The sequence below is a fragment of the Panthera uncia genome, chromosome E1, assembly GCF_023721935.1.
Source record: "Panthera uncia isolate 11264 chromosome E1, Puncia_PCG_1.0, whole genome shotgun sequence".
Taxonomy (NCBI): domain Eukaryota; kingdom Metazoa; phylum Chordata; class Mammalia; order Carnivora; family Felidae; genus Panthera; species Panthera uncia.
Genome location: NC_064814.1, coordinates 7,093,678 through 7,119,932, shown reverse-complemented (window position 1 = coordinate 7,119,932; position 26,255 = coordinate 7,093,678). Strand labels below are relative to the sequence as shown.

At 43.7% G+C, this 26,255-nt stretch overlaps 1 protein-coding gene across 2 annotated transcripts in view; it reads left to right on the top strand.

Annotated features, from left to right (window-relative positions):
* KAT7 (lysine acetyltransferase 7) overlaps positions 1-25,508 on the top strand; it is a 30,122-nt gene extending 4,614 nt beyond the window's left edge. Inside the window, exons 3-15 of one of the 2 annotated variants that reach the window (XM_049635862.1) lie at positions 407-583; positions 2,191-2,430; positions 7,279-7,361; positions 10,406-10,495; positions 11,950-12,048; positions 14,729-14,839; positions 16,359-16,550; positions 19,382-19,471; positions 19,709-19,849; positions 20,934-21,027; positions 23,203-23,349; positions 23,968-24,074; positions 24,977-25,508. In XM_049635862.1, coding sequence (XP_049491819.1) covers positions 407-583; positions 2,191-2,430; positions 7,279-7,361; positions 10,406-10,495; positions 11,950-12,048; positions 14,729-14,839; positions 16,359-16,550; positions 19,382-19,471; positions 19,709-19,849; positions 20,934-21,027; positions 23,203-23,349; positions 23,968-24,074; positions 24,977-25,078 — 1,673 coding nt within the window. In that variant the 3' untranslated portion in view covers positions 25,079-25,508. The remainder of the gene's footprint in view (positions 1-406; positions 584-2,190; positions 2,431-7,278; positions 7,362-10,405; positions 10,496-11,949; positions 12,049-14,728; positions 14,840-16,358; positions 16,551-19,381; positions 19,472-19,708; positions 19,850-20,933; positions 21,028-23,202; positions 23,350-23,967; positions 24,075-24,976) is intronic. The other variant, XM_049635863.1, reaches the window with a different exon arrangement.
* Positions 25,509-26,255: the final 747 nt, after the last annotated feature.

The following is a 26,255-nucleotide window of genomic DNA, read 5'->3' as shown; positions in this document are numbered from 1 at the left end:
ATGAATTATCTTACTTACTTCTCACAACAAAGGTGAGGAATTTACAAATAATTTACTTTTTTTTTTTTTTTTTTTTTTTTTTAATAGTTCAGGGAAACAGGCCTGGAGAGATGAACTTGCCCAAGATGTTATAGCTAGTTGGTATGGTGCAGGGGGATTGAATGGGAGTCAGTTTTGATTCCAGAACCTAAAACTATTAATTCTGTACTATATTGGATTTCTATGCCTGATCTAGTCTCTTTAGCTTCCTTTTTATTTAATAAAATAGACATTTTAATGATTTGTTGGATTTTGTGAAATACGAAGAGGAGGGCGCAGGTGGTAATAAGTCATATGGATGAGAAATAAAACAAATTTCCTTCTTTTCTCTTTAATTATTTTATTATCTTTTAAAATTGGGGATCAGATTCCAGCCCGGTTCGAAATTTGCAATCTTTTGGCACTGAGGAGCCTGCTTATTCTACCAGAAGAGTGACCCGTAGTCAGCAGCAGCCTACCCCAGTGACTCCAAAAAAGTACCCCCTTCGGCAGACTCGTTCGTCTGGCTCAGAAACTGAGCAGGTGGTTGACTTTTCAGATAGAGGTGAGTGAGTATAGTATGAATTGGTCAGTTACAGAGAAGATCTGGTCAGTTTCCTCTTAAGGAAGGCTTGGGGCCACTGCAGGTAGATGCCTGGTACTGACGAAATTCAGCTAGGTAAATGCTGTTTGCCGGATTCCTTTCTTGAATGTCTTGCTGAGGACAGTTTTGCTCTAGAGTACTCTTGAAGTTTACAGTCTCTGGAGTATATTGGGTTGGACCTATAACAGGCAAAAGGGACTGTGGCCCTCTTACCCACAGATGAGGAAGGCCTAAACCAGATTTTCTTACATTCATGCTTGTCTGTCCATTTATCTCTGAAATTCTGGGGAGAGGTGACCTTCGGTAATGGGGGATGGCGAGCTGCTGTGATCGTGATTCACCAGCCCAAATCAGAGGCCTTAGCGCATGGCTTATAGACTGGGGAGCGTCTAGTCTGCCAACACGCTCAGTTGGTTTGCTTGCACAGGGTTCCCATTTTTATTTTTTATTTTTTCAAAGTTTGCTTTGAGAGAAAGAGAGCACAAGCAGGGGAGGGGCAGAGAGAGAGAGAGGGGGGGGGGCTCTTAAGCAGGCTTCACGCCGTCAGTGTGTGGAACCTGATGTAGGGCTTGAACCCACGAACTGCGAGATCGTGACCTGAGCTGAAATCAAGAGTCAGACACTTAATCGACTGAGCCAGCCAGGTGCCCCACTGTGTTAACACTTTTAAAAGTTTGTTGCCAGCATTTGAAAATACAGAGATTTCATATAAAAACCTGAGTTACTAGTTTCCTTTAAAAAATGCAAATCTCCGGGAACATGAATGAGGTAACCCATTCACTCACAGTATTGACTAGAGCGGAATAGTAGTTGTCTCCTTGAGATGGACAATTGGGTCTCTGTTTGGCCTTGCCCAGCTCCTATAGGCATTTGGTTTACAGCCCGTGATTTGTAATCTACGTTGTTAGATTACTCACAAGCTATCTCGAGAGCCAAGTTCATTCACACTCACACACCTAGCCTGTCATCCATTTCTCTTCCATCCTGTGTGTCTCCTAGGAGTGGAATGGGTTATTTTATTTTATTTTATTTATTTCATTGCATTTTTATTTTTGCTTTTTGAGAGAGGGGGAGAGAGAATGAGAGTGCATGCGTGCGTGTGCTGTCCAGCGTGGGAGGGTCAGATGGAGAGGGAGAGAAAGAATCCCAGGCAGCCTCCATGCCCAGTGAGGAGCCTGAGGCGGGGCTTGATCCCATGACCCTGGGATCATGACATGAGCCAAAGTCAACATTTGGACACTCAACCGACAGCCAGCCAGGCGCCCCTGGATGGTAATTTTAAAGAAAAGTTTGCCTCCATCTAGTTTTGATTATCCATGGTTGGGGGTTTGTGAGGAACACAGATAAGTGAAATGTATTGGGGAAACTCCAAACTTAATTGTAGTCAGAGTGTAAAGTTGCACAAAGGAATGATGTTAGTTTCTCTTCATTTTCATTTATAGCAGATAAGTGGTTAGAAGTTACTGGTTAAACGATAGAGGATCTGGAAAGTCCATAAACTCTTCTGAATAGTAAACCTCCAACAAATGAACTTCATTCATGAGCTGTACCAATTACTTTTGCTTTAGAAACTAAAAATACAGCCGATCATGATGAGTCTCCACCTCGAACTCCAACTGGAAACGCACCTTCTTCTGAGTCTGACATCGACATCTCCAGCCCTAATGTGTCTCACGATGAGAGCATGGCCAAGGACATGTCCCTGAAGGACTCAGGCAGCGACCTCTCTCATCGCCCCAAGCGTCGTCGCTTCCACGAAAGCTACAATTTCAATATGAAATGTCCTACTCCAGGCTGTAACTCTCTAGGTGAGTGCGCCCAGCTTCACGATGCCTGTGTTCTGTGCTTCTCGCCCTCTGGACTTAGGCTCCTGAAGAAATGTTCTGTGTTCCCTTGTGACCTAGCTCCTTAGGTTCTTCAGTGGTGCTCAGAGTATCACTGGGTTGCCCACTTGAATATTTTTGCTTCTTGGCCTGTTGTCCGTCCATAATAACAGATCCGATTGCAAGGAAATTAAGTGGGATGCACCGTTCTGCTTATCGAGAGCTTCCCCCCCGTGAAAAATTTCCTCCTTTTTCCTGCAAAAAACAAAACAGAGGACCATTTACCTTCAGACAACTCATTGTATGGCGCGTAGTTCAAACTCAATGAGTGTAAGCTAATGTACAACCCCGGTTGTGCGGCCACAGCTGCTAAGGAAGTGAGAAAAACAGATTTCTTGTTGCGTGGCTTTGAAACTAAAAGGGCACAGAGGAGACCCCGGCCTTTTGTGACTTCAGTGGTTTTAGGTCTTGTGTGCTTAATCAATACAAACCAGACAAGTATTTCTTCTCAGATGAATGAGTATGTCTTTGTTTTCTTATGACCTTGACTCCTGACTGACAGATTCTTATAGTGGTTTAAACCTTATCAATTCTCCTTAGGTGAGCTTCAGTGCACATGTTGGGCGTAAGTTTTTGTCTAGAGTTGGAAGGTGCTGACTTTGAGATCACAGGCATTTCTCCACCGGGTCTGCTTCTCGAATTTGTGAACTTGTGAATGTGGCCATCAGGTTCAGAAAAGGTAGAACAGAGTGAGCTGCTGCTTTGTGGGCCCACAGTATGTTTTCCCTAGTATTTAATTTATTTGGATCTTTTCCAGGTCTTGGCACTGGTTTCTCAGATAATTTGAACTCAGAATGCACAGGGCATAAATTCCCCTGAATGTCATACCAGCCTTCGCTCAAAGAAGCTAATTGGTTCAGGCCTAAATCTGTTTCCTTGCGCAAATAATGAAAAAGTAAGACTAGACCTCATCATATAAACACCAGTGTTTAAGAGCTAGCCAACATGCTCTAAGAGGGTAAGGGGATCAACTTGCCGCACAGCAAGGAAAGGGACTCCAGCACTGCTGGTCACTGTCCGTGCATCCCTAAGTTGTTCCCTTTATGTCGTATGCTTAATTGGCTATTCAGTACATAGTTATTGAATGTTTGCTATGTAGCGGATACTGTTTTAGGTTCTGGGGATGTAGCTATGAACATGTCAGAGTTCCTACCCTCACGGAGCTTATAGTCTAACTGGGAAGGTCAAAACAGGTAGGTGTACAATAGGTCAACTAGAGACCATTCTCTGAAGGAAGATAAGGTAGTGCTGAGAGGGCAAGTAAGGTGTTGTGCATATGTACGGCCATGCACACCCACACACACACCAGTGCAAAGGGTATGGGACGGGAGAATGCTTAGGCCGTTGGAGGCACACTTAGGGGCCACTATGCCTAGGGCGGAGCAGCCACAGTGGACAGGAGGAGGTGAGGTCAGAGTCGGGCCTGACCGTGTGTTATCTTTGCTCAGTACTTAACCCCCTTAATGGAGTAGATGAGCGGATAAATACAAATCTGTTGCATCAGAGAAAGTTCACTTTGAATTTTGGTGTTCATCTGCTGGCAAAGTTTGAAAAGTGTGAACCTGAGCTTCCAAAATTATTTTTGATAAGGCGGCACCCGGCTGGCTCGGTCAGTAGACCATGTGGTTCTTGATCTTGGTCGTGAGTTCAAGCCCCACATTGGGCAGAGATTACTTAATAAAAAAAAAAAAAATCCGTTGCCAAAATTACTTTTGATCCTGTTCCACTCTTTATGTTTGGGAAAATAATGGCATTAATTTGTGTGTGTGTGTGTGTGTGTGTGTGTGTGTGTGTGTGTGTGTATAATTTTGGTATAAAAGTATTATGTGCTTGTACAAACTTACAAGCCCTGAAATGAATAAGTAAAAGTTCTCCTTCACTCATATCCTCAGATATAAAACTATTCTTGGTAGTTTTTTATGAATGCTTCTAGTAAGTTTGTGTGTTTGTATGTACGTACACATGTATATGTACATATATTTCCTTTTTGTTATTCACAAAAGGGAAAATACAGTGGTTGGTTTGGCATCTTGGGTATTTTACTTACTTAGGGTTCCATCTATTTAAAAGAATACAGAGCATTCCATTATATTGAAAGCTTATAAATTAAAATAAAAATTTTTTTTAATGTTTATTTATTTTTGAGAGAGAGAAAGAGAGACAGAACATGAGTGGGAAGGGGCAGAGAGAGAGGGAGACACAGAATCGGAAGCAGGCTCCGGGCTCTGAGTTGTCAGCCCAGAGCCTGACGCGGGGCTCGAACCCATAAGCCGCGAGATCATGACCTTGAGCCGAAGTCGGACGCTTAACTGACTGAGCCACCCAGGCACCCCTAAAGCTTATAAATTTTTTAAATTGTACAGTATAAGTTGACATTTAGATTTCTCATTTTTAGCTACTTTGAATATTACTATAGTGGATAGTCTTGTACGTATGTAGTTTGATGTCTTGCTAGAAAACCTGTGGAATAAATTTGTAACAATAGAATTGCTAGATCAATAGATTAGCTATCCTATTTATAAAACTTTTAATATAAACTCATTTGATTGGTTTTAGTTTATTTATTATAAACTAAGACATTTGAATAATTTACTCAGAAGATATAGATGAATAATATCTTAGAAATATCTACAGAAATATTTTTTGGAAATAATCTACAGAAAGAAGACTTTCTAAAACATGGATGCTTTACATTTTGTACACGGTGTTTGATCACTGAGGTTAGTTTTTTGTGTGCAAGATAAATTGAACAGATCTCTAAAATCACATTTTTAATAACACAATCCTGGGGAAATGGCAGTCCACATAACATGTATTAATTCCTGTCTCTCCCAATACGTGAACTATTGTTCTTTAAAGCTTACTTTATAAATCATATATGATTTTTAAAATCCTATTGTCTCTATTACCTGAAGGTTTTATAAGCTTTTTGGTTAAAGAGACGTATAAAAAGGAAGTAATGTTCAGTTCCCTGTGTGTTTCCCAAAACCACATGAAAAATTAAAAAGTGAAGAGATACCCCTTTAAAGTGAGCTTTTTGTATTGTTAACTCCTCACGTTATCCCCTCATAAGAAGGAGCTTTGTGCTAACTTGTGCCTGTTTATTTGTGTTACAGTGGTATATTAGTTTCAGGTGTATGATATAGTGACCCAGCAATTCTATACATTACCCAGTACTCATGAAGCTAAGTGTACTCTTGAACCCGTTTATCTGTTTCACCCCTTTTTCCACGTGCCTTCCGTCTTTAGCGTCACCACTTTGTTCTCTGTATTTAAGAGCCTGGTGTTTGTTTGTTTGTTTGTCTCTTTTTTTTCTTCGTTTGTTACTCTGAAACAATTCCACTTATGAGTAAAATCATATGGTATTGGTCTTTCTCTGACTCACTTATTTCACTTAGCATTATGCCGTCCATATTGTATAAAATTTTTTTTTGAGTTTTTTTGTCTTGAGAGAGAGAAAGCACAAGTGAGGGAGGGGCAGAGAGAGAGGGAGAGAGAGAATCCCAAGCAGGTTCCGTGCTGTCAGCGTGGAGCCCGATGTGGGGCTTGAACCCACGAGCCGCGAGATCATGACCCAAGCTGAAGTCAGACACTCAACCTACTGAGCCACCCAGGTGCCCCTATACCATCCATATTGTAAATGGCAAGATCTCATTCTTTTTTATGGCTGAGTAATATCCCATTATTAAAAATACCATCTATTAAAAAGTCTGATTACAGAAGCCTAAATCTTTAAGCAAAATCAGCCCCCTTCCAAAAAAATGAATATATTCAACCTGATTCAAAATTGTCAACATATGTTTATTTGCAGAATAGAAGAGTCCATTTTCTTTTTCATTTTCCACAAGTTTCTTTTGATTATTGAAAGGAGTTCAATTCGGATTGGGTAGCATTGCATAATAGAAAGGAAGGAGCACCTGTTATACATATAACTTGATAATTTAGCAACGGAAAGTTAAGTTTCACCAAAAGAAAATGTTTCTGTTTGTAATTTTGTTCCTTTTTATAAATATATGGCTTTATGATTTTTTAGAATTTGAGAAATACATTATCAGAACAGAAGGAACTGGGGTGCCTGGATGGTTCAGTCAGTTAAGCGTCCAGCTCTTGACTTCAGCTCAGGTCATGATCTCACAGTACCTGGGTTCGAGCCCCGCATCCAGCTCTGTGCTGTTAGCACAGATTCTGTCTCCCTCTCTGTCTCAGCCCCTCCCCTGCTTGCTCTCTATCTCTCTCTCAAAATAAGTAAAAATAAACTTTAAAAAAAAAAAAAAAGAACAGAAGGAGCTACAGTTTATATTAAACATACACAAGTATGTTCAAAGATTGCCAGATCCCTCCTGTGGCAAAAAAGAATTCATCAGTGGGTGCAAGTTATGGCCCTGGCAGCACTTACTTTTGGTGGATTCAATCTGTGATCAGATACATATTGGATAGAAATGATACAGCCAAATTACACAGTTGTCCTATAGAAAACTTATCACTTTGGGGCGCCTGGGTGACTTGGTTGAGCGTCCGACTTCAGCTCGGGTCATGGTCTCATGGCCTGTGGGTTCGAGCCCCACGTCGGGCTCTGTGCTTGACAGCTCAGAGCCCAGAGCCTGCTTCCGACTCTGTGTCTCCCTCTCTCTCTGCCCCTCACCTGCTTGCTCTCTGTCTCTCCCTCAAAAATAATAAACATTAAACAAATTTTTTTCACACACAAAAAAACCCACGTCACTTTATGAGCTTAAATCTTCTGTCTCGAGATTAAGTTTTTTCCTCTTTTAACAGGACATCTTACAGGAAAACATGAGAGACATTTCTCCATCTCAGGATGCCCGCTCTATCATAACCTGTCCGCTGATGAGTGCAAGGTAATTGTATTCATTATTTGACTCTATACTTAATCTAGTAAGTGCTTTTCCGTTGCCAGGCACTTGGCTAAACACTGGGGATACAATGTGAACAAAATAGGCAAGGTCCTTTTTCTTATCTTCCAGTGGAGGAAACAATAAAAATACAGCTGGGTTTTTTAAAGAAAGATTTAAACAGATAAATAAAAGAATTACAGTATGTAATGACTGCTTCGGAAGAAATTAATAGGGAGATCTGGAACATTTGGAATATCATCCTGTGTGCATTGATATTTTCCATCGAAAATTGACTTCGACGAGGCAGGGACCTTTTCCACGAGGAATTAATTTGCCTAAATATGTGATCTCAGTATTTATGCATTAAGTTCTCTTCTCGTGAATCTGTGAAGACATTTTGCTCTTTAAATTTTTGCATGATTATTTTCCTTTGGCTCTCTTTCCGCAGAATACGTTTCCTTTTTGTTACTCTCAGTCACACCCACTCTTGGCCAATTTTTGTCTTAAATTCTTGAAAGATACAGTCCTACGTAACTTTTGGGATTTGGGGGTGATGGATTTAGGAGAGCCTAAGATCCTATTTTGTGGGCTCCTGTATAGGCTGCTGTTACCAAGGATGAAACTAATAATGGGGAAGCAGGAGTTGCAAACACGCTTAATTAAATGCATTGCGTGGGTAGTGTTGGGACAGGTTATCCAAGCTCATGACATCAAAGCATTAACTGTTCCTGTGGTTGTTATTTTCTGACAACGCCAAGGTCACAGATTTATTCCCGTCTGAGCCAGTTTCATCCTAAGAAAAGTTAGAATCCCTAACACTAGTTCTTTCCGATTCAGGAATTTGTCCTCATTTTCTTAACGAGACCACACGATGGGAAGTTTCTTTGCATGTTTAGTCTTTCGGCAAAGTAGTAGACTTTGAAAGCTTACACGGATTTCAAGGTTGAAGACACTGTCATTTTTCTTTATTCCAAATCTCTTGTGTAAGCAGGCTCATTTCTTCTGCTCTGTGTAAGAGTGAGTGGTTGGTCTGCCCATTATCTTCCTGTTAGTCTGAGACCAGATCCCAACAGGAGCAGCTCTGCCGGTATCTGCAGCAGAAGCCGACAAGGCTTTGGGTCTTTCGTTCTCTGAAAATAACCGTGATCTCTTTTTTGGGAGTTGTCCTCTACCTCTTGACTTTAAATATCGTGATCCGATACTAAGCGTGGTCTCGCGTTGACGTCTTCCTCGGGTACAACTTTCAAAAATTGTTGGCTTGTAGCAATGTGAACGAGTTACCTTAAGCAATTTATTTTCAAAAAAGAAAAAGAAAAATGCCAGTTTGGGGAAGAAAGTTACGAAGAAAAGGAAAGCATTTCCTGAATTTTTCCTCTGTCGTGTTTTCTTCTTTGCAAGAGAAATCAGGCTCAGCATAATCCATCTTGACTACTGGAACTTGGACGATCCAGAGGATTTCGGAAAGATACAGGTTTTTATTATATTTGGAATGCCAAGTGGAAGAATTATAGACTAACTCCTCACCTAAATTGAAAGCTCTGTCATTTTTAAAGTACTTGCCTATATGTGGTCACTCTGAGTGTCCCAGTGGACAATTGCAATCAGCGTTAGGACCAAATTTATTCAGTTCCAGATTGCTGTGCCAAACACCGTGACAGATATCTGTGGGCCCTGTGAATGCAGTAAAAGACCGCGTTCGAGGAGCTAACGTTCTCGCAGGGGGAGGCAAAACACATACAAACTAATAAGGGAAGAAGAATTTCAAGCGGTGATAAATGCTGCGAGGAACCAAAAACTACAAACACAGAGAGTGGCTGTTTGGGGGTGACGGGGATACGGCACTGCTTCCGCTTGGGTTGTTCAGGAAGACCTCCTGGAGGAGTTGGCATCTGACCTGAGACGTGGCTGATGGGCAAGGAGACGGTTGTGTCTGCATCTAGGAGGAGAGACGTTAAGTGGAAGGACGAGCAAACACAGAGGCTGAGAGGTGGGGGTAAACGCCTGGGTTTGAGGGACCAAGAGTAGGCCAGCGTGGCTGGAACATGATCGGGAACGCGGAAGCCGGATCCAGATCGTGAAGGACCTGTTAAGGCCTTGGCGTTGGAAGCGCGTCTTTACTGTGATGGCGGCGGGACGCATTTGGAGGGCTTTAGCAGAGGTGTAATAGAATTTTCACGAGCACTTTCTAAAAGTCACGGCTGGTTCGTGGTGTGGAGAACGGACTGGAGGGGGCAGGCGCTGACCCGGGTAGACTAGTTGGCAGACCGCTCTGGGCTCAGGCAGGAGCTAGTGGCCCGGATTGGCGTTGTACCAGTGGAGATAGTAAGAACTGATTGGACTCGGGATATGTTTTGGAGGGGAGCAGCCTGATAGACTTGCTGATGGATTTTGTGATGCGAGGTGTGAGACAAAGAGAAGCAACGAGGGCGACCTTCTCGTTTCTGACGTGGTGAGTGGCTTAGAAAGCGTTGCCGTCGATAGACGGAATGTTTGGGAGGAGCCGATCTGTGGGAAGATGTCAGTCATTGTGTTTTGACCTGCCGAGTCCTAGCGTGAAGTTGAACAGGCGGTGGGATACGAGCCCTCTCCTTCCGGGAGATGGTCCTGAAACGGTTGGGAGAGCTGATGTGATCCGTCTTAGGATCACCCGACTCCAGAGGTCAGTTTCCCTGTAGACTTGACCCCGGGTGTCCGCCCTTTCCCTCGCACTTCTTTGCCCTGTGTTTGCACTTCCTCACGGTTTCTTGTTTCTTACCCACTGTACGGTGGGAAGGGTCCAGGCTCAGAGTCCTCAGACTGAATTAAAATCTTAGCCTTACCACCGGTCAGCGGTCTTGGTTTCACTTCTCTGACTCTAGTTCGTGGCTGAGGCGACAGACTGTGACGCCTGCCTCACCTGTTCTTGGAGAGATTGTGCTAATAAACTCGAAGACCCTTTGAAGGTGAAAGTGCAACGTAAATTCAAGGGGTGACCATTGTATTCTTATGCTTTCAGTAAACTTAGTCTTAGAAGCAGGTGGATTTATTGACGTTGTTGATGGTTGCAGGTGAGAGCACAGAGCCGGGATAAGCAGATAGAAGAAAGGATGCTGTCCCACAGGCAAGATGACAACAACAGGCATGCAACCAGGCACCAGGTATGGGCCTTGTTAAACTCTGGCCGCTCACAGTCTGAGAGCCAAGTCTGGGATCTCCTCTGCCCCGTTAACGGTCTTTAGGTCTATCTGTGCCTCTCGTTCCCTGTGGTATTTCTAAATAACTGGTCTTCAGTCATAAACTCAGAAGCGTTTTTGTTTTGTTTTGTTTTTCCAAAGAGTAAAATTTCGTGAAGCAAACACCTCTGCCTCATAAATGAAGGACCCGTGCTATTTATGATAATGATAGTAATAGTGATAAAAGATAATCCTCATTCTTTGAAAGATACACTTGCTGCTCTGTTTCCTCACTTTGCATCTACTGTTTAGCCCTTTGTTACTTTCAAACCCCTTCGCTCTGCTGGCATGTTTCCGAGGTCACCGGTGACTTTTCCTTAGCATTTGACACTTGTTGGTTATGTCATTTCTCTTCCATTTCTCTCTTCCCTTGGATTCTTAGATGCTGCTTTGCCCTAATTTGTCTACCTCTTTGAACGTTCGTGCTTGTTGATTACGCTTAAATTCCTAGTTCTTCCACGAATGCCTTTGGTCTTGGGTCTTGCTGTTTTTCTGCCTAACTCTGTGCCTATACCAAGAAGAAATTCTGCTTATCCTTCAAGGCCTTCAGCACCTCTCAGCCGTGGTAGGAATTCTTCCCAGATCTCCTATCAAGAATGAATTTCTTCCTCATCTGTTCCATTGTAATGTTCTCAGAAGGCCGGTTTAGCCTTTATCACAGTTCATCATACGGATGTCTGTTTTTGTGGTTAGATTGTAGGTGGATAGCAGAGGAAGGCATGGTGAGGAGGGAGAAGTTTGGGTTTGGAGCCAGACAGATCTGGATTTGAATACTGTGATTCTGTGACTCTACCTGTGTGGTCTTGGGCCGGTCAGCTAACCTCCCTAAACTTTCTGTCCTTGTAACACACCTGGCATTTTTTTGTTAATAAAAACGAGTGAAGAAGAATACCTACCTGGTAGGGTCGTCAGCTAACAAAATACCTATCCCCAGTGCTTGGCAGGTAATACGCACTCTGTAAGTGGTAGCTCTCCTTTTTTTCATTGTCTGTCTTGGGTTCTAATCTTTCTCAGTGTAAAAATTGTATTCCTTGTCGTATCAGTACTTGGAAAACAGTAAACGTTCGATAAATGCTTACTGAATTGAAATCATCTTTATTTTATTCGTGTTGCTCTGGTGGAGACGTCCCTCCTTAATATGTGTTCTTTTGGGCTTAATATTTAAAATAAACATGAACTGCCTGTAACCACGGTGGTCTGGGAACCCAATTTGGAATTTGAAAATTGCCGTCATAGGCATAGGGTGGTCTTCACACGTCTGGCGTTTTTTTCTTCCCTGCCATGTTTTGTTTTGTTTCGTTTCGTTTTGTTCTTCATTTTGAAACGTACTGACATGATGAGTTTTCTGGCTAGCTTCTCAGTTTTCTCTTTCCTTTCAGGCACCAACAGAGAGGCAGCTGCGGTATAAGGAAAAGGTGGCCGAACTCAGGAAGAAAAGGAATTCTGGGCTGAGCAAAGAGCAGAAAGAGAAATACATGGTGAGAAAACGTTGCCCATTGGCATGAACTCTTGTAATTGCATGTGATTGCTTTGGGTTTCTAAACTCTGCTTTTCAGATTTGCTGTAAACGGTTAAATTTAGCCCCTTGAACAAATACCGAGATATTGGAGATGTCTGTGTAAGGAAAAGTATTCCAACTGAGTGAGAGTCTGTGTATTTTTAATGGGAAAGCAAAATTCCTACATGATAAAGAGTATTAATTGGGGGATGTATTCTATATAATAAGATTTCTTTGGTAGTATTTTAATTTTTTTCTAGTTTTAAAAGTAATGCACATTTGTAATAGGGAATACAGACCAATTAAGAAAAGTACAGGGAAATAGGGACGCCTGGTTGGCTCAGTCAGAAAAGCATCGGACTCTTGATCTTGGGGTTGTGAGTTTGAGCCCCACATTGGGTGTAGTGGTTACTTAAAAGTAACCACAGTTAGCGTCTGGGGGGAGAGCCTCCTGACCTTTTCTGACCTTTTACATAATGCTTTCTTTATGTCATTTGGATATTACTGTAAGTACAGCTTTGAATTTTTGTGTTTTCACTTAAATGGTTTGAACTAATTTCCTCAAGTTCATGAAAAATTCTTCAAAACACTTTTTGCATAAAATGTAAATAAAGACTTCTTTTAAATGTGATATGTGAATATATGTAATTGATAAAGATTTATAAACGTGTTCATAAATGCTTACTATTGAAAATACCAAAGGGCACCTGGGTGGCTCAGTTGGTGAAGCATCCGACTTTGTCTCAGGTCATGATCTCGCAGTTCATGGGTTCGAGCCCGCCTGAGGCTCTGAGCTACCCGCCTGGAGCCTGGAGCCTGCTTCAGATCTTGTGTCTCCCTCTCTCTCTCTGCCCCTCCCCCACTCGCACTCTGTCTCTCAAAAATGAATAAACGTTAAAGAAAAGAAAGAAAGAAAATACCAAAAATACAGAGAATAAAAATCACCCTCTGAGATGTAACCCGCTGGGTGTTTCGGTGTGTGATCTCTGGGTCTTTTTCTGATGTTTATTTTTTCATGGAATTGGAATTTTGGCTTCTTGAGTCATCAGACTAGATGGGTTGTGAGTGCTTAGACAGTCAGCGTGGCTTCACTAACGCCAAAACGTGCCAAACTACGTATTTACTTTATTTGGTGGTCCTCCCTGCCCTGAGAATGAGAATCTTACAAATAAATGGCAACAGCCAGTAGGAGATGCATGGTGGGCTAATTTGTAGCTAAACACCTACACCAGACTGTTCGGTTTGTAGAGGGAGGGCTCTAGTATGAGGCTGACTGCTGCTTCCCGGGCTTTTATTCACATGTTGGGTAGATGGGGCATAAATAATACGGTGATAGCATTTATCGAGTGCTTGTGTGTTAGGTGTTATGGTTATGTTGTTCCCATCATTTCTAGGACAGCCCTCTATGACGGATGGCGTCTCACCTATTTCGTAGATAAGAATGGAGAGGTTTAGAGAGGTAATTTGCCCAGAAATCATATGAGTATAAAGAGTGTCCGAAGGAAAAGCTCCTGAAGTTTATCTTACAAACATCTACTTTGCAATAATTTGAGCTAGGTGATGGGGACCCAACCTTCCTGTTAAAAATGCTGGGTAGGGTATGTTTTTTAACTTAAAAAAAGATGTGTATGAAACTAGAAGAAATACTTTTAATACTGAGAACCTAAATCGTAGATAACAGAGTCCAAATTCAAAATACACTGGTCAGATGGGCCCAGAAGAACCTGAAGAAATTGTAATAGCTTCAAGATATTGGTGAATGGGTTTTTCACATGCTAATATGCGTGTGAACTCTATAACGGTCTCCCTAGGATGAGCCATCCACTCCACTTAACAACCTTTATCTCCTATTCTCTGGGTGGGAGGTGGGGTCTAGGATCAAGTGGGAAGGGCTAGAATCGGAGGTTTAAAAGGGAAGTTTCCCCCGTGCCCTTCCTTTCCTGCGCAAGGATACTTTTCTCTACTATCACGGTGAGATTTGATACTAATTAAGAACTGGGTTATTTTTATGCTTCGGATTTTCTATGAATATTGCCTCTTTCTTCTTGCTTAATATTTAGTAAAATGTTTTTTAAAGAGGCCATCCTCTTTTGCCTGTGCACTTGGGCTGGAGATCTGAGTCGGGAGCTTTGGGCCTTTGGCACACCGCAGTGGGTGCAGCGACTCGGGACAGAATTTACCAAGGACTCCTTAGCGCAGCTAACCCTTCCCCTTTGCAGCTTTCCCTTTCAGTCTAAACTCTCAGACTCTGAGTGTCAGAGATTTGGTTTTTTTGTTTCTTGTTTTGTCTAGGAATGTGTAGTGCCTTTGGGTTTGTTATATTTTTATTTATTTGTACTGTCATGCACATTTTCAGATGAAGAAATGGAGGCATAGAATTCTGATCCTCGAGGTGCTCATTTAGAGATAGAAGAATGAAGCTCCTTTTTGAAGGTGTAGGAGCATTTTCTTTCTAGATTCATTAGGGTGGATAGTGGTGGTTTTTGGCATTAACCTGATAGTGCGTCTCACGCTCAATTCCTGGTGCCGAGTATAATGCCTGGCATATAGTAGGCACTAAGTAAATAGCTTATAGTTGTGCTTGGCCCTCTGGTTGGCATCAGTTGAAACAGATGAAGTTCTTAGAAGCAGAGAGAATCACGCTCTGGCTATTTTCCTAGGAACACAGACAGACCTATGGGAATACTCGGGAACCTCTCTTGGAAAACCTGACTAGCGAATATGACTTGGATCTTTTCCGAAGAGCGCAAGCCCGGGCTTCAGAGGATTTGGTGAGTATGAAAACCTTCAAGCTCTGGACCACTTGGGAAGGGCATGTGGGACTGCCAAGAAGAATGATCAGCCATCAGTTGGCCAGGAATTAAACAAACGTACTTTGCCGCTTGAATCTCTTTCCCCTTCCCCCAGCTATCCAGCTTCGAGGTGATCCACCCCATTCATAGTTAAAATTAATTACCCCTCCTCCCTTCTCTTTCCTTTGCCTGATGGGTTTTCTCTCTCCCTTTCACCTCCCGGAAGGACCAGTTCCGGGTGTGGAGGTATTGAGGCTGGTAAAGACAATAGGTGCCCCTGGGTCTCAGTTGGGTAATTTGCAATTCTGAGAGCCTCTGGACTGGTTGATGCGCCTCTCCGTTCTCTTAACCCCCTCCAGGAACTTGGCTTAGGCTTAGCAGTTTCTTCAGCCCTTCCAGGCTAGCTCTAAAAGAATAGTGAAGAGGAATAATGGAAAAGACTGTAGGTGGATATTTTAGAAAATTCAGCGTTGACCTAGCCAAGTTTCATACATGAAGCTGGTTTTGTGTTCTGCTTTTTATTTACAGTTAGTTTTACACATAGTTTTGATACCCTAGGCAGAATTTTCAACAACTTTGCTTTTAAAAACTGTGGTACCTCTGATTTAACAGATTAAATGTGTTGAGGGAAACTTAGCTTAAAACCTGAACATCCCGTTAAACCTTTTTTTTTTTTTAATTTTATCAAACACTTAATTTACAAATCCTCCTATAGACTTATTGGAAACTTAGAGGAGGCAGGGTTTGATAGCTGCCCTGGGCTGGGCTGGGTTGGGCTGCTGTGCTATGGCTGGCTTTCTCTGTTCTGCTCCGGAACAGAGCATTCCCCAGGTTAGTCTGCTTCACCGCTCTCCGCCTGGTTATGCTGACAAATTCTAGCGACTGAGTAGAGATAGATCCCCAAAAGTATTTTCTACTTTATCTGGAGTTTAGATTACAGAATTAAAGCACCCGTCCATGTTTCAGGAATGTTTTTTTTTCTCAGGGACCGAGGTTGAGAGGATGGCCCCCTATCCCAGTAGATTTCTGTCCCAACGATCCATAAGCTTTAGAAGCAGATCTCAAAGCACATTCTAGATACTCTCTTCTGTTTCATTTTAGAAGTGTCCAGTAAGGGTGGGGCATTTGCATTCTTGGTAGATTGCTTTAAAATTTCGTTTGGTGCAGGCTGGTTAAAAACAAAATTTTACCAAGGACTTGTTCTGAGGTTCAAGAGACAAGGCCTGGAGCATGGTAGGGGGGAGCAGAGAGAAGCCGCTTGCTGTCTGTTGAGACCTGTGCCAGGCAGTGTGTAGGCAGGAGTTTTCTAGAAGCCTTCCTGATTATCCATGCCCAGGTAGGTAGCCCTCCATAGTGCAGATTTCTCGTGAGTTAGAAGCCAGTTCTATTTTTCTCATAGCCTAGGGTGGTAGTATGCATAGTAAGCTAACTACGGGTTTTTTAATAACACAGATGATCAATTCTAATCTTCTGACTTTGGATTTCTTCTCCACACTAGGAGAAGTTACGGCTGCAAGGCCAAATCACAGAGGGGAGCAACATGATTAAAACAATTGCTTTTGGTCGTTATGAGCTCGATACTTGGTACCATTCTCCCTATCCTGAAGAGTATGCACGATTGGGACGTCTCTACATGTGCGAATTCTGTTTAAAATACATGAAGAGCCAAACGATACTCCGCCGGCACATGGTAAGTTGTCCGGGTCTGGGGTTCCGCAGTCATGATGGTGATGAGCTTTGGAGCTCCAGATATTGCTGTCTGTCTGGATGGCCTTTATCCATGCATCTCTCCGTGGTCCATAGCAATGAGATGAAGGCATAGGAAATTGAAAGCCACATCTCAGGGTTGGGGGATTCAGCCTGTGGCAAGGTGTGCTGTGTGGCACCTGAAACAACTGATGTCCCTTAACCACATCCTGTCATACACATTGCCTGCTCCTGTCTGTTTCTCCTTGGGTTATAAATGACCTGCCTGCAGTTTTTATGTGTCCCAAGCTAGATGAAAACAAATAGACTTCATTAGATTAGACTTCATTAGACAGAGCAAGGACAACGTTGACTCACCTTTGTATATCCCTAGCAACCAGTGTGGGCAGTAAATGCCCAGTGACTGTTGAATGAATGCTTATTTAAAGGAGGCAAGTTATGAAATTTACAAAATGGGTCCTTTGGTGCCTTCTCAAGTTTAGTGCTTTCTGGTTCCTGAACATTGTCCTTCTGATTTAAATAGGAATAAAGACATGACACTCACTTTATTGGTTACTAGATATTTTGTAGCATGAAGCCATTTTTCTTTCCCTAGTTGTGGGGTGAAAAGTCTTGTCTGAAACATGGGAATTTCTGGGAGCAGAGATGGGGAAAGACTGGAGCGTTTCCGGCAGGGAACCTTCCTTTCCCTGTTTCTGCAGTCACAGCATATTTGGCTCTAAAACCTTTCAGGGTGTCTTTTCTTCTGTTCCCTCCCCCCTTATTTTCCAGGATTTCCATATGGCCAGCATCTACAACCCAGGGTTTCTGTCTTTCCACTCTTCTCCCTAGTTGGGTTGGGGGATAACTGCATTTTTGTGTTCCCGTCGCTGAACACGGGGTCTGTAGTGTTGTGGCCCAGAACCGCCCCTGTGAATTAAGCCATTCAGACCCCTGCACGCTTGACTTCGGGTAGAGAGGGACTGCTGGAGAGATGGGCAGGACTGGTGGAGACACCAGTGTGGGGAGAGGGTGGGGAGCGGTACCAGAAGGCCTGGTCTCCAACCGTTGTAGACCATGAGGGGAAGCTAAAATACCGTGCTGCTGCGTGAAAGTAAGGCTGGTATTTTTATGGATGTGAACTTCTCACCATTTAAGTCTTTCTTCTTCCTTTTTGTTTCTGGTTATTTAGTGGCATTAACCAATGAAGTAGTCAAAAAGGGCAGGAAATAGTAGTAGAAGGGTAAAAAAAGGGTTTGGATAAATCTGAAGGCCAGGTAAACATTATGTGTATTTGAGGACCTCCTGCATTAAGTGAGGTGCAAGAATCGAATTTCCGGAAATGAAAACCTGTTTTCGTCCACACCTCCTCTGATTCCCATTGCTTTAGGAGTAATCACTTATGTGGGCCTTCTTTGGCCTTTTGGCCAAGAGTTTGGCTTCTGTTTCTAAACAAGTGAGTGTCACGCTAATTAGGTTATTGGAAAGAGCCAGCATGAATAAGGAGGTGGATAAAGGAACAGACTGGGTGGGGCTTTCTTGAAGTAATTCCAGTTAATACTTGGATTTACATGTGACCAATTGGGCCATGATTCTTGAGTTGACCAAAAGTCACAATAAAACTTGGTAGAAAATGTTCCACGTACATGCGCTTCTTAAATGATATTTTAAAATGTATTCAGGGGCGCCTGGGTGGCTCAGTCGGTTAAGCGTCCGACTTCAGCTCAGGTCACGATCTCACGGTCTGTGAGTCCGTGAGTTCGAGCCCCGCGTCGGGCTCTGGGCTGATGGCTCAGAGCCTGGAGCCTGCTTCCGATTCTGTGTCTCCCTCTCTCTCTGCCCCTCCCCCGTTCATGCTCTGTCTCTCTCTGTCTCAAAAATGAAAAAAAAAATGTATTCACATAAAACTTTTGAAAAGAATTCATCCATGTACAGCAATGGCTGACAGCCTGCATTAAATCGGTTAAGAGGGCACCTGAGTGGCTTAGTCCATTAAGCGACTGACTTCAGCCCAGGTCATGATCTCAAGGTTCGTGAGTTCGAGCCCTGTGTCTGTGCTTACAGCTCAGAGCCTGGAATCTGCTTCAGATTCCGTGTCCCTCTCTCTCTGCCCCTCCCCTGCTTGTGCTGTCTCTGTCTTAAACCTTAAAAAAAAAATTAGATCTGTTAGCCATTGAAGGTGAGGAAAGGGGGGGGTACATTGTGCCCCCTTGTGGCCGGGTGCCCATTTACCCCTGCAGTTTCTTGTTGCTTGACTTTTTTTTTCCTTTTTTTTTTTTTTTTTTTTTAAGCCACAGAAAGGACTTGCTCCTCCTATTCCTTATATACCAAAGGGAACACTTTGGTGGGGGTAGTTTTTATTACAGGCCTATTTTCTGATCTGAAAACCAAGACTAATGGCTAGGTGGTAGCAAAGTGTACTGGTAAAGGTGAACGTCAAGTATTCTTGCCCTTACTTAGCAACTCTAAGCTGCTGGAAATAAGCTGCTTAAGAATTTCCTGTTGGCACAAGGTGTTTTATAATAAGGGTATTTTTTATTTATCTGTCTTTTACGTAGTAGATGATTTTAATCTCCTGGGTTGAAGCAGGGCCAGAATACCATCTAGAAATCTTGTTCTAAACTGCTATAAAAATACCATAAAAACATTACTATGGTTTTAGAAGACTTTAATTGTTTTACTGAAACAAACTCTCTCTTGCTGTACCTTCTCAAGTGTGTCAGCTGTCTGTCATCTCCGCTAACTAAAGTTTGACCTGTGATTCATTTTCCCTCTTGAGCGGTAGTCTTGTTGGGGAAAGCTTGTTTCCCTGATATGAATTCCATTCTCCTGCAGGCTAAATGTGTGTGGAAACACCCACCCGGCGACGAGATCTATCGCAAAGGCTCCGTCTCTGTGTTTGAAGTAGATGGCAAGAAGAACAAGGTAAACAGTGGCAGGAGGGGTGGCTGCGTCGGCGGTGGTGGTGGTGGTGCATATTCACAGGCTTCAGAAGGCGTGTGTTTGGTCTCCATCTCGCCCTGTAAAGAAGATAAAGTTCAACTATTGACCAAAAAGTACACTTGCCGTTTCATCAGCAATAATGATCTTTAATTTTAGGCCTTTATCTGATAAGTGTAGGAGTCGCTGGCCCACACATGAATTGTGTTTCTCGGTTTCCAGATCTACTGCCAAAACCTGTGCCTGTTGGCCAAGCTTTTTCTGGACCACAAGACATTATATTACGATGTGGAACCCTTCCTGTTTTATGTTATGACTGAAGCGGACAACACCGGCTGTCACCTGATTGGATATTTTTCCAAGGTCAGCAGGATCTGGAGATTAAGAAGCTAATGGCCACAGCAGGGGTGATTGATGTTGGCATATGGGGACCCAAATCACTGACAAGGAAGAGGCAGTACCCTGGACAGTGATGACCGCCCTTCCCTTGCAGGGGCGGGGGCTCGGGGCTCGGAAATCCATGTATCAAAGGCTGTTTAATGAAAATGTGCAATTCTTTATTGAAAGCTTCTGGTTTATTCATTTCTGGACTTGTGGGCTGGAGCTGCCTATTAATTATTGGCCAAGGCCCTGCCTGCTAACCCTTAAAACCCACATTTTGTAGTCAAGCCAACCCTCCTGGCTCTGCCCTCTGTTATTAGCCTAAAACCAGGAATATATTCCTTTTGCCTGGCTTTCTAGCTGGGCTCTTTTCAGTGATAACCCCACTGTGCCTTTGAAGACCGAAGGCCAGATTTTGCTTAGGACTTTTTAATATAAACTTTATTGAAGTGTAATCCACATACCATACGAGTCACTCATTCAGAGTGCATACTTAAGTGGTTTTTACTAGAGTTGTGCGGCAACGACACAGGCCCCACTGTTTTCGTTACCCTGGCGAGAAACCCCTAAGCAACATTCCACATTTCCACCCAACCCCTCCCAGCCCTCTATCTCTAGAAGTGTGCCTCTTGTGAACATTTGACATAAGTGGAATCCTCCAGAATGTGGTTTGCTTGTTGACCAACCCCTTCCAAACTGGGGGCTTACTCTTTGGGGTCTCCCTCCTTTCCAGTGGGCAACCCCCTTTTAAAAAAATAGCATTTACAGAGGGTTGCCCGACACCAACTCAGCAGTCGAAACCTCAGACCTCCTTGCCTTGCGCTGTGACTATAAAGAACTCTGAGTCCGCCCCCTGAAAATGAGACTGATCCCAAGAGCTAGGGAAACCCTGGGATTAATGGCTTTGGCCATACCTAGTAGGTGTGGACGTTAACAGCTGTGAGCCACTCCCCGGGACTGGTTAGCCAGATATTTGCCGGTGCCTAATTCTGAATCTGTGGGACTGCGGACCCCTCTGGTTCCAAACCCTCGTGACCTGCTTCCATCTGTTTGCTCTTGATTTCAGGAAAAGAATTCATTCCTCAACTACAATGTGTCCTGTATCCTTACCATGCCTCAGTACATGAGACAGGGCTATGGCAAGATGCTCATTGATTTCAGTAAGTGACACTGCTAAGGCCCACGCTCCACAAGGGGCAGGGGCTATGGGAACATTGTCAACTTTCTGTCCTGTGGTCCCTTTAGTTCCGGGCAGGCGTGTAGCAAGTGAATGAATATGTGGAGAAAAATCTGAGCAGTTCCGGCCAGCCTGGTATACAATGAACCTTCGTTGGACCAACCCGGAGTTGGTACCTGAGAGTAGGAGAAAGAGAGGATAGTGAAGTAAGCTTTTGAGGATTATCCCCGTTTGAGGCTTAGGAACAGCACATACGTGCATAAGGCTTCAAATCTGCTCCCAGATTAGGGATTTCGGTTTTGTAAGGCCTTGTCTAGAGGCAGTCCCTATATATATATACCTGGTGGAGGCTTCGGGCCGCATCAATAGTGTATTCTGTATTTAGGAATTTATTTTTAAACCCCAAGTCAATACTCTCGGCACTTTGCAGTCACTTGTAGACACGCACACAGCAGCAAAAAGTCACTGCATTTTCTCAGCTCCAAACAAGCAGGTGCCTTGTTTCAGCATTCATGGTGTAAACAGATGTTTGTTTCACGATCCGTCAGTGCTACATTTTTCATATTTTTGTGCTTTTTGTTGCTGGTTGTATTTGTTGTAAATTTAACACTTATTTTTGAGAGAGAGAGAGACAGCAAGACAGCATAAATGGAGGAGGGGCAGAGAGGGAGACAGAATCTGAAGCCGGCTCCAGGCTCTGAGCTGTCCACACAGAGCCCGACGCGGGGCTCGAACCCACAAACCGCGAGATCATGACCTGAGCTGAAGTTGGACGCTCAACCGACTGAGCCACCCAGGTGCCCCTGTTGGTGATTTTAAATTGCCCCTGAGTGTAGTGCTGAAATGCCATCCAGAAAGGCTGTGGGGTGCCTCGCAGAGAAAATACCTGAGTTAGGCAGGCTTCATTCAGGCATAGGTTGTGGTGCTATTGGCCGGAAGCTGGATGCTAAGGAGTCAACAATGTATGTTAAATAAGTTGTGAAACAGAAACACTTACAACAAGGTTACATAATGGCGGGTTGATGAAAATATGACCGAAGGCTCATAGAAACCGAACCTGGTATTTCCCCTAGGAGCGGTGGTGCGGTATTTGCCGTGACTTCAGAGAACATTTAACTTCTTGTAAATGATAATCAACTGTATTCTATGCAGGGTTCACTGTCCTATGACATGTTTTGGTCAAAATTAGAATTCTTAGAGTTAGCTTTCCAGCTTTTCCATGTTTAAACCACCTGGGAAGAGATGAAATCAGGAACAGTCCCACTACCGGGGTGGGGGTGTGTGTGTGCCTGTAACTCTGAAGAGGTGACACCTATCTTATAAACTTGTCTTCATGGAAAATTTCAAACATCCGTAAAAGTAGAATCATTGCCTAAAACCCTCTGTAATGAATGATTAGCATTTTCTGGCCAGTCTTGTTTTACCTCTGTTTCTACCCTCAATTACTTGGTTGTCTCTAAAAGAAAAGATCTATTTCAGGTTAAAACATACACAAAACCAAACCTCCCCAAATCCCTTAATAACCTAAGTTAGAGTATTCAGATTTCCTTAATTTTATGATTCTGTTCCTTTAAAAAGCACGCGTAATTATTTTTACTTCATTCCAAAGAGAATTGACATTGGCATTGATAGATGTGGCTTGTAAATCACTTGCAGTCTGAAAGTTCCCACTCCATCTGTTTCTTGTTTTTCTTTGCTATTTATTTGTCGAAAGCAGGTTAGTTTCCCACTAAGGTTTCTCAGAGTGGAGTTTGTGGACTGCATCCCCATAACGAGATGTAGGTACTGAGATAATAATCTATTTGAAAAATTTTTAAATCTCCAAAAACACACAAAGTGACGTAATGAAATGGCTTCCCGTCTCTGTGCCCACTCCCCTGTTCCCAACACACACCTACAGGTAACCATTGTTCTAAAGTTTCTACGTGTGAAACCTTCTCGAGTTTTCTTCCTGTCTCCTACAAGTAAATATTAACATAACGTTCTTTCTTTTGGTTTATCCCGAGGTAGCATACCATACAGCAGCCACACTGTATTTTGTTGAATGTCTGAATCCTAACGTACCGCACAGCAGACGGTTCTCGTTAGGCCTGCCACGTTGGCACAATGTCGTTTGCCGTTCGGATGAAATAACAGTGTGTGTTCCATTCCCTGGCAGGTTATTTGCTTTCCAAAGTGGAAGAAAAAGTTGGCTCCCCGGAACGCCCGCTCTCCGACCTGGGACTCATAAGCTATCGCAGTTACTGGAAAGAAGTGCTTCTCCGTTACCTGCATAATTTCCAAGGCAAAGAGATTTCTATCAAAGGTTGGTGTTTTGACTCTTGAAGATGGTTGGTACCCAAGATGTTAATGCCACTGGATAGTCCAGCTTTTCCACTGGCCCCGCTGTGCGTGTAACCTGCAAAGAGAATGCCTCATTCTGTGTCTCATCTGAATATGAGAATAGAAGGCCCACTGAATACGGGGCACTGCAGAGACTCTCCCTAAAGGTGCCTTCGGGTTCCAGAGCGTTTGGCCCCTTGGGAATGGTTATCGATTTGGTTTCACAAACCTGGGGTTGGTAACAAAAGTCCAGAAAGAAGAAAAACGTTTATTTTCCATCAGGTCTTTTGGCACACACAGGAGCTGGTAAGACATCCCTGTATATTTACGCCAGGGTGGAAGAATTTAATCAGGTCTGTCTTTGACCTTGATTTCCATAGGGGCCGGAGTGATTTCCTGCTGTACTATTCCTCTTTTGTAGTTATTAGAACCGGTCAAATGAATGTTTTGTAAACTTTTTCTGAACAGGTTGGGTTGAGTATCAAAGATTCCAACCATTTGGATTTCCTCTAAGGGGGGGGGGGGGGGGCGGTAGCGAGGCTCAGTTGGGGGTTTGAGGGTTTGCACTTTGGCCAGGTTCTCAATAGTGCTTCTATTTCAGAAATTAGCCAGGAGACAGCTGTGAATCCTGTGGACATTGTCAGCACTCTGCAAGCCCTTCAGATGCTCAAGTACTGGAAAGGAAAACATCTAGTTTTAAAGAGACAGGTAAAGTTTTTGTCAGCTGCTGGCTCATGGCTAAATGTCTCTTAAGGCTTAACAGCGAAGTGGGGGCTTAACACCCAAAAGGCAGCCCTCTCTTTTTTTCCTTTTTTTTAATGTTTAGTGTTTTGGAGAGAGAGAGACAGTGAGTGGAGGAGGGGCAGAGAGAGGGAGACACAGAATCCAAAACAGGCTCTGAGCTGTCAGCACAGAGCCTGACTCGGGGCTCGAACTCACGAACCATGAGATCACAACCTGAGCCGAAGTCGGACGCTTAACCGACTGAGCCACCCAGGTGCCCCCTGCCTTCTCTTCTTAAAGGAAGAGTTTGCTTAGATACACCTTTCACTGGGTCTCTCTCTCTCTCTTTTTTTTTTTTTTTCATAGGCAGCAATGTCTGTTAGGCTTGTCTCCCTCCTATCTTCCCCTCTCAGAAACTTTGGGTAAGCTCCTGTCTCAGATTCAGATGACACGTGAAGCCACTCAGTTAAGCAGCTTTGTGTCCCACAGTACTCGTGTCGTTGCGTGATTTTCTTCGATTGGAAAAAATTGCCCATCTGTAGAGGGGAATCTTCGTAGACCGCAGGGCTCGTGCAAGTGCTTTTAAATTCCTTTAACAAATTCCATCTCAAGTCATGGCCACTTTTAATTTGATTTGGTTGACTCCTGTATAAGAAGGGAAGATGAATAATTTTCACTTCTTACGGAGGACACAGTAGGAAGAAACGGATTCTGCGGGAAAGAATTTTGTAAATCTGGAGATATTTTTATACCTCGTTCGCACCTTAGCATATCATTAAACTTGGAGTGATTCCCTCCTGACTGACCAGCATTTTGGAATCTGTATGTACAAAGACATTTTCGTTGAACGCGTATAATAATTTTTCCTGTTGTTCTCCCTCCCCCAGGACCTGATTGATGAGTGGATAGCCAAGGAGGCCAAAAGATCCAACTCCAATAAAACCATGGATCCGAGCTGTTTAAAATGGACCCCTCCCAAGGGCACTTAAAGTGACCTGTTACTCTGAGCCAGCGAACCCCAGCAGTAGGAATCCGTACCCTAGGGATCTGTCTGTCATTTCTGTTGCTCTTGTGATTGGCAAGTACAGTATCCTCTGGGAAGGCCATGCCCCTCAGGACTGTCCTGGCTCCGAGCCTCACGTACTCTGCAGACGCTGGTTCTGAGGAACTGTTGTTTCGGCCTCAGTGAGGTTGCCTGGATGGGATCTCGAGTAGACTTGAGCACAGATCCCTCGTAGCACTGACCCAAGGTGTTCTGTTTGGTACTGTACCTGTCCAGTCACTGGTTCCCCTCGTGCCCTCTAGCCCCTTCAGGTTGTGTTGTGTCTCCCGAACTTTGTAATAGTGCATCTTGCTGCCCCGGTCACCAGACTTCCAAATAACGGTTGTCGCCACCAGGACCTTTCTAGTTCCTCCTTAACGTGTATTTTTTTTTTTTTTTTTGGAAGAGCAGGAAAGAGGGAACGCTTGTGAGTGTGTGCCCACTCGGAGGGGTCCATTCCCTTTGGATTTTTATCTCCCTTGCAGTTTTTTCCCCCCCACCATTTCTATTGAAAGGTCTGGTTTTGATCAGCGTCCAGCTGACCGGAGACCTGTAGTTTTTAACTTGGTAACAGTATGTAATTTATCCGAATGAAATGGAGAAGGATGGTCGAGAGGTGGTGATTCTGTCCCTGGCGTTCACCTGCAGTGAACTTGCAGTGTCTCGGGGGAAGCCAATGAGTGCTCCTTGCCTCCCCGGGAAGTGCCCAGTCCTGAATGTATTCTCCTCCCCTAACTCCCCGCCCCGTTTTATGTATGTCTGCAGGTGCCAAAATAATGTCCAGGTCGCACGCTCCCTGGGTCGTTAGGCTGCACGGACCTTTCCCCAGGACCCGCCAGTCCAATCTGGCACACACCCTTACTTCTGTCCCAGTCGCGGTGATTTTTTTTTTTTTTTTTTTTTTTTTTGCCCGGACATCCCTGGAGAAGTAGGAAGTGACCGCGAGGGACTTCCGGATCTCCTCTCAGCCCATGACTCAGCAGGGCAGAGTGGCCACCCCCCGCCAACGTTGGCTCCTCTTCGACAGTGCCTCACCCTCCCCTCTTGAACTGAAGCACTCCTGCCCTTCCAAGAACTCCTCCTCCATTTCCTTTTTTGGGATCTGCCACCGTCCCTACCCAACC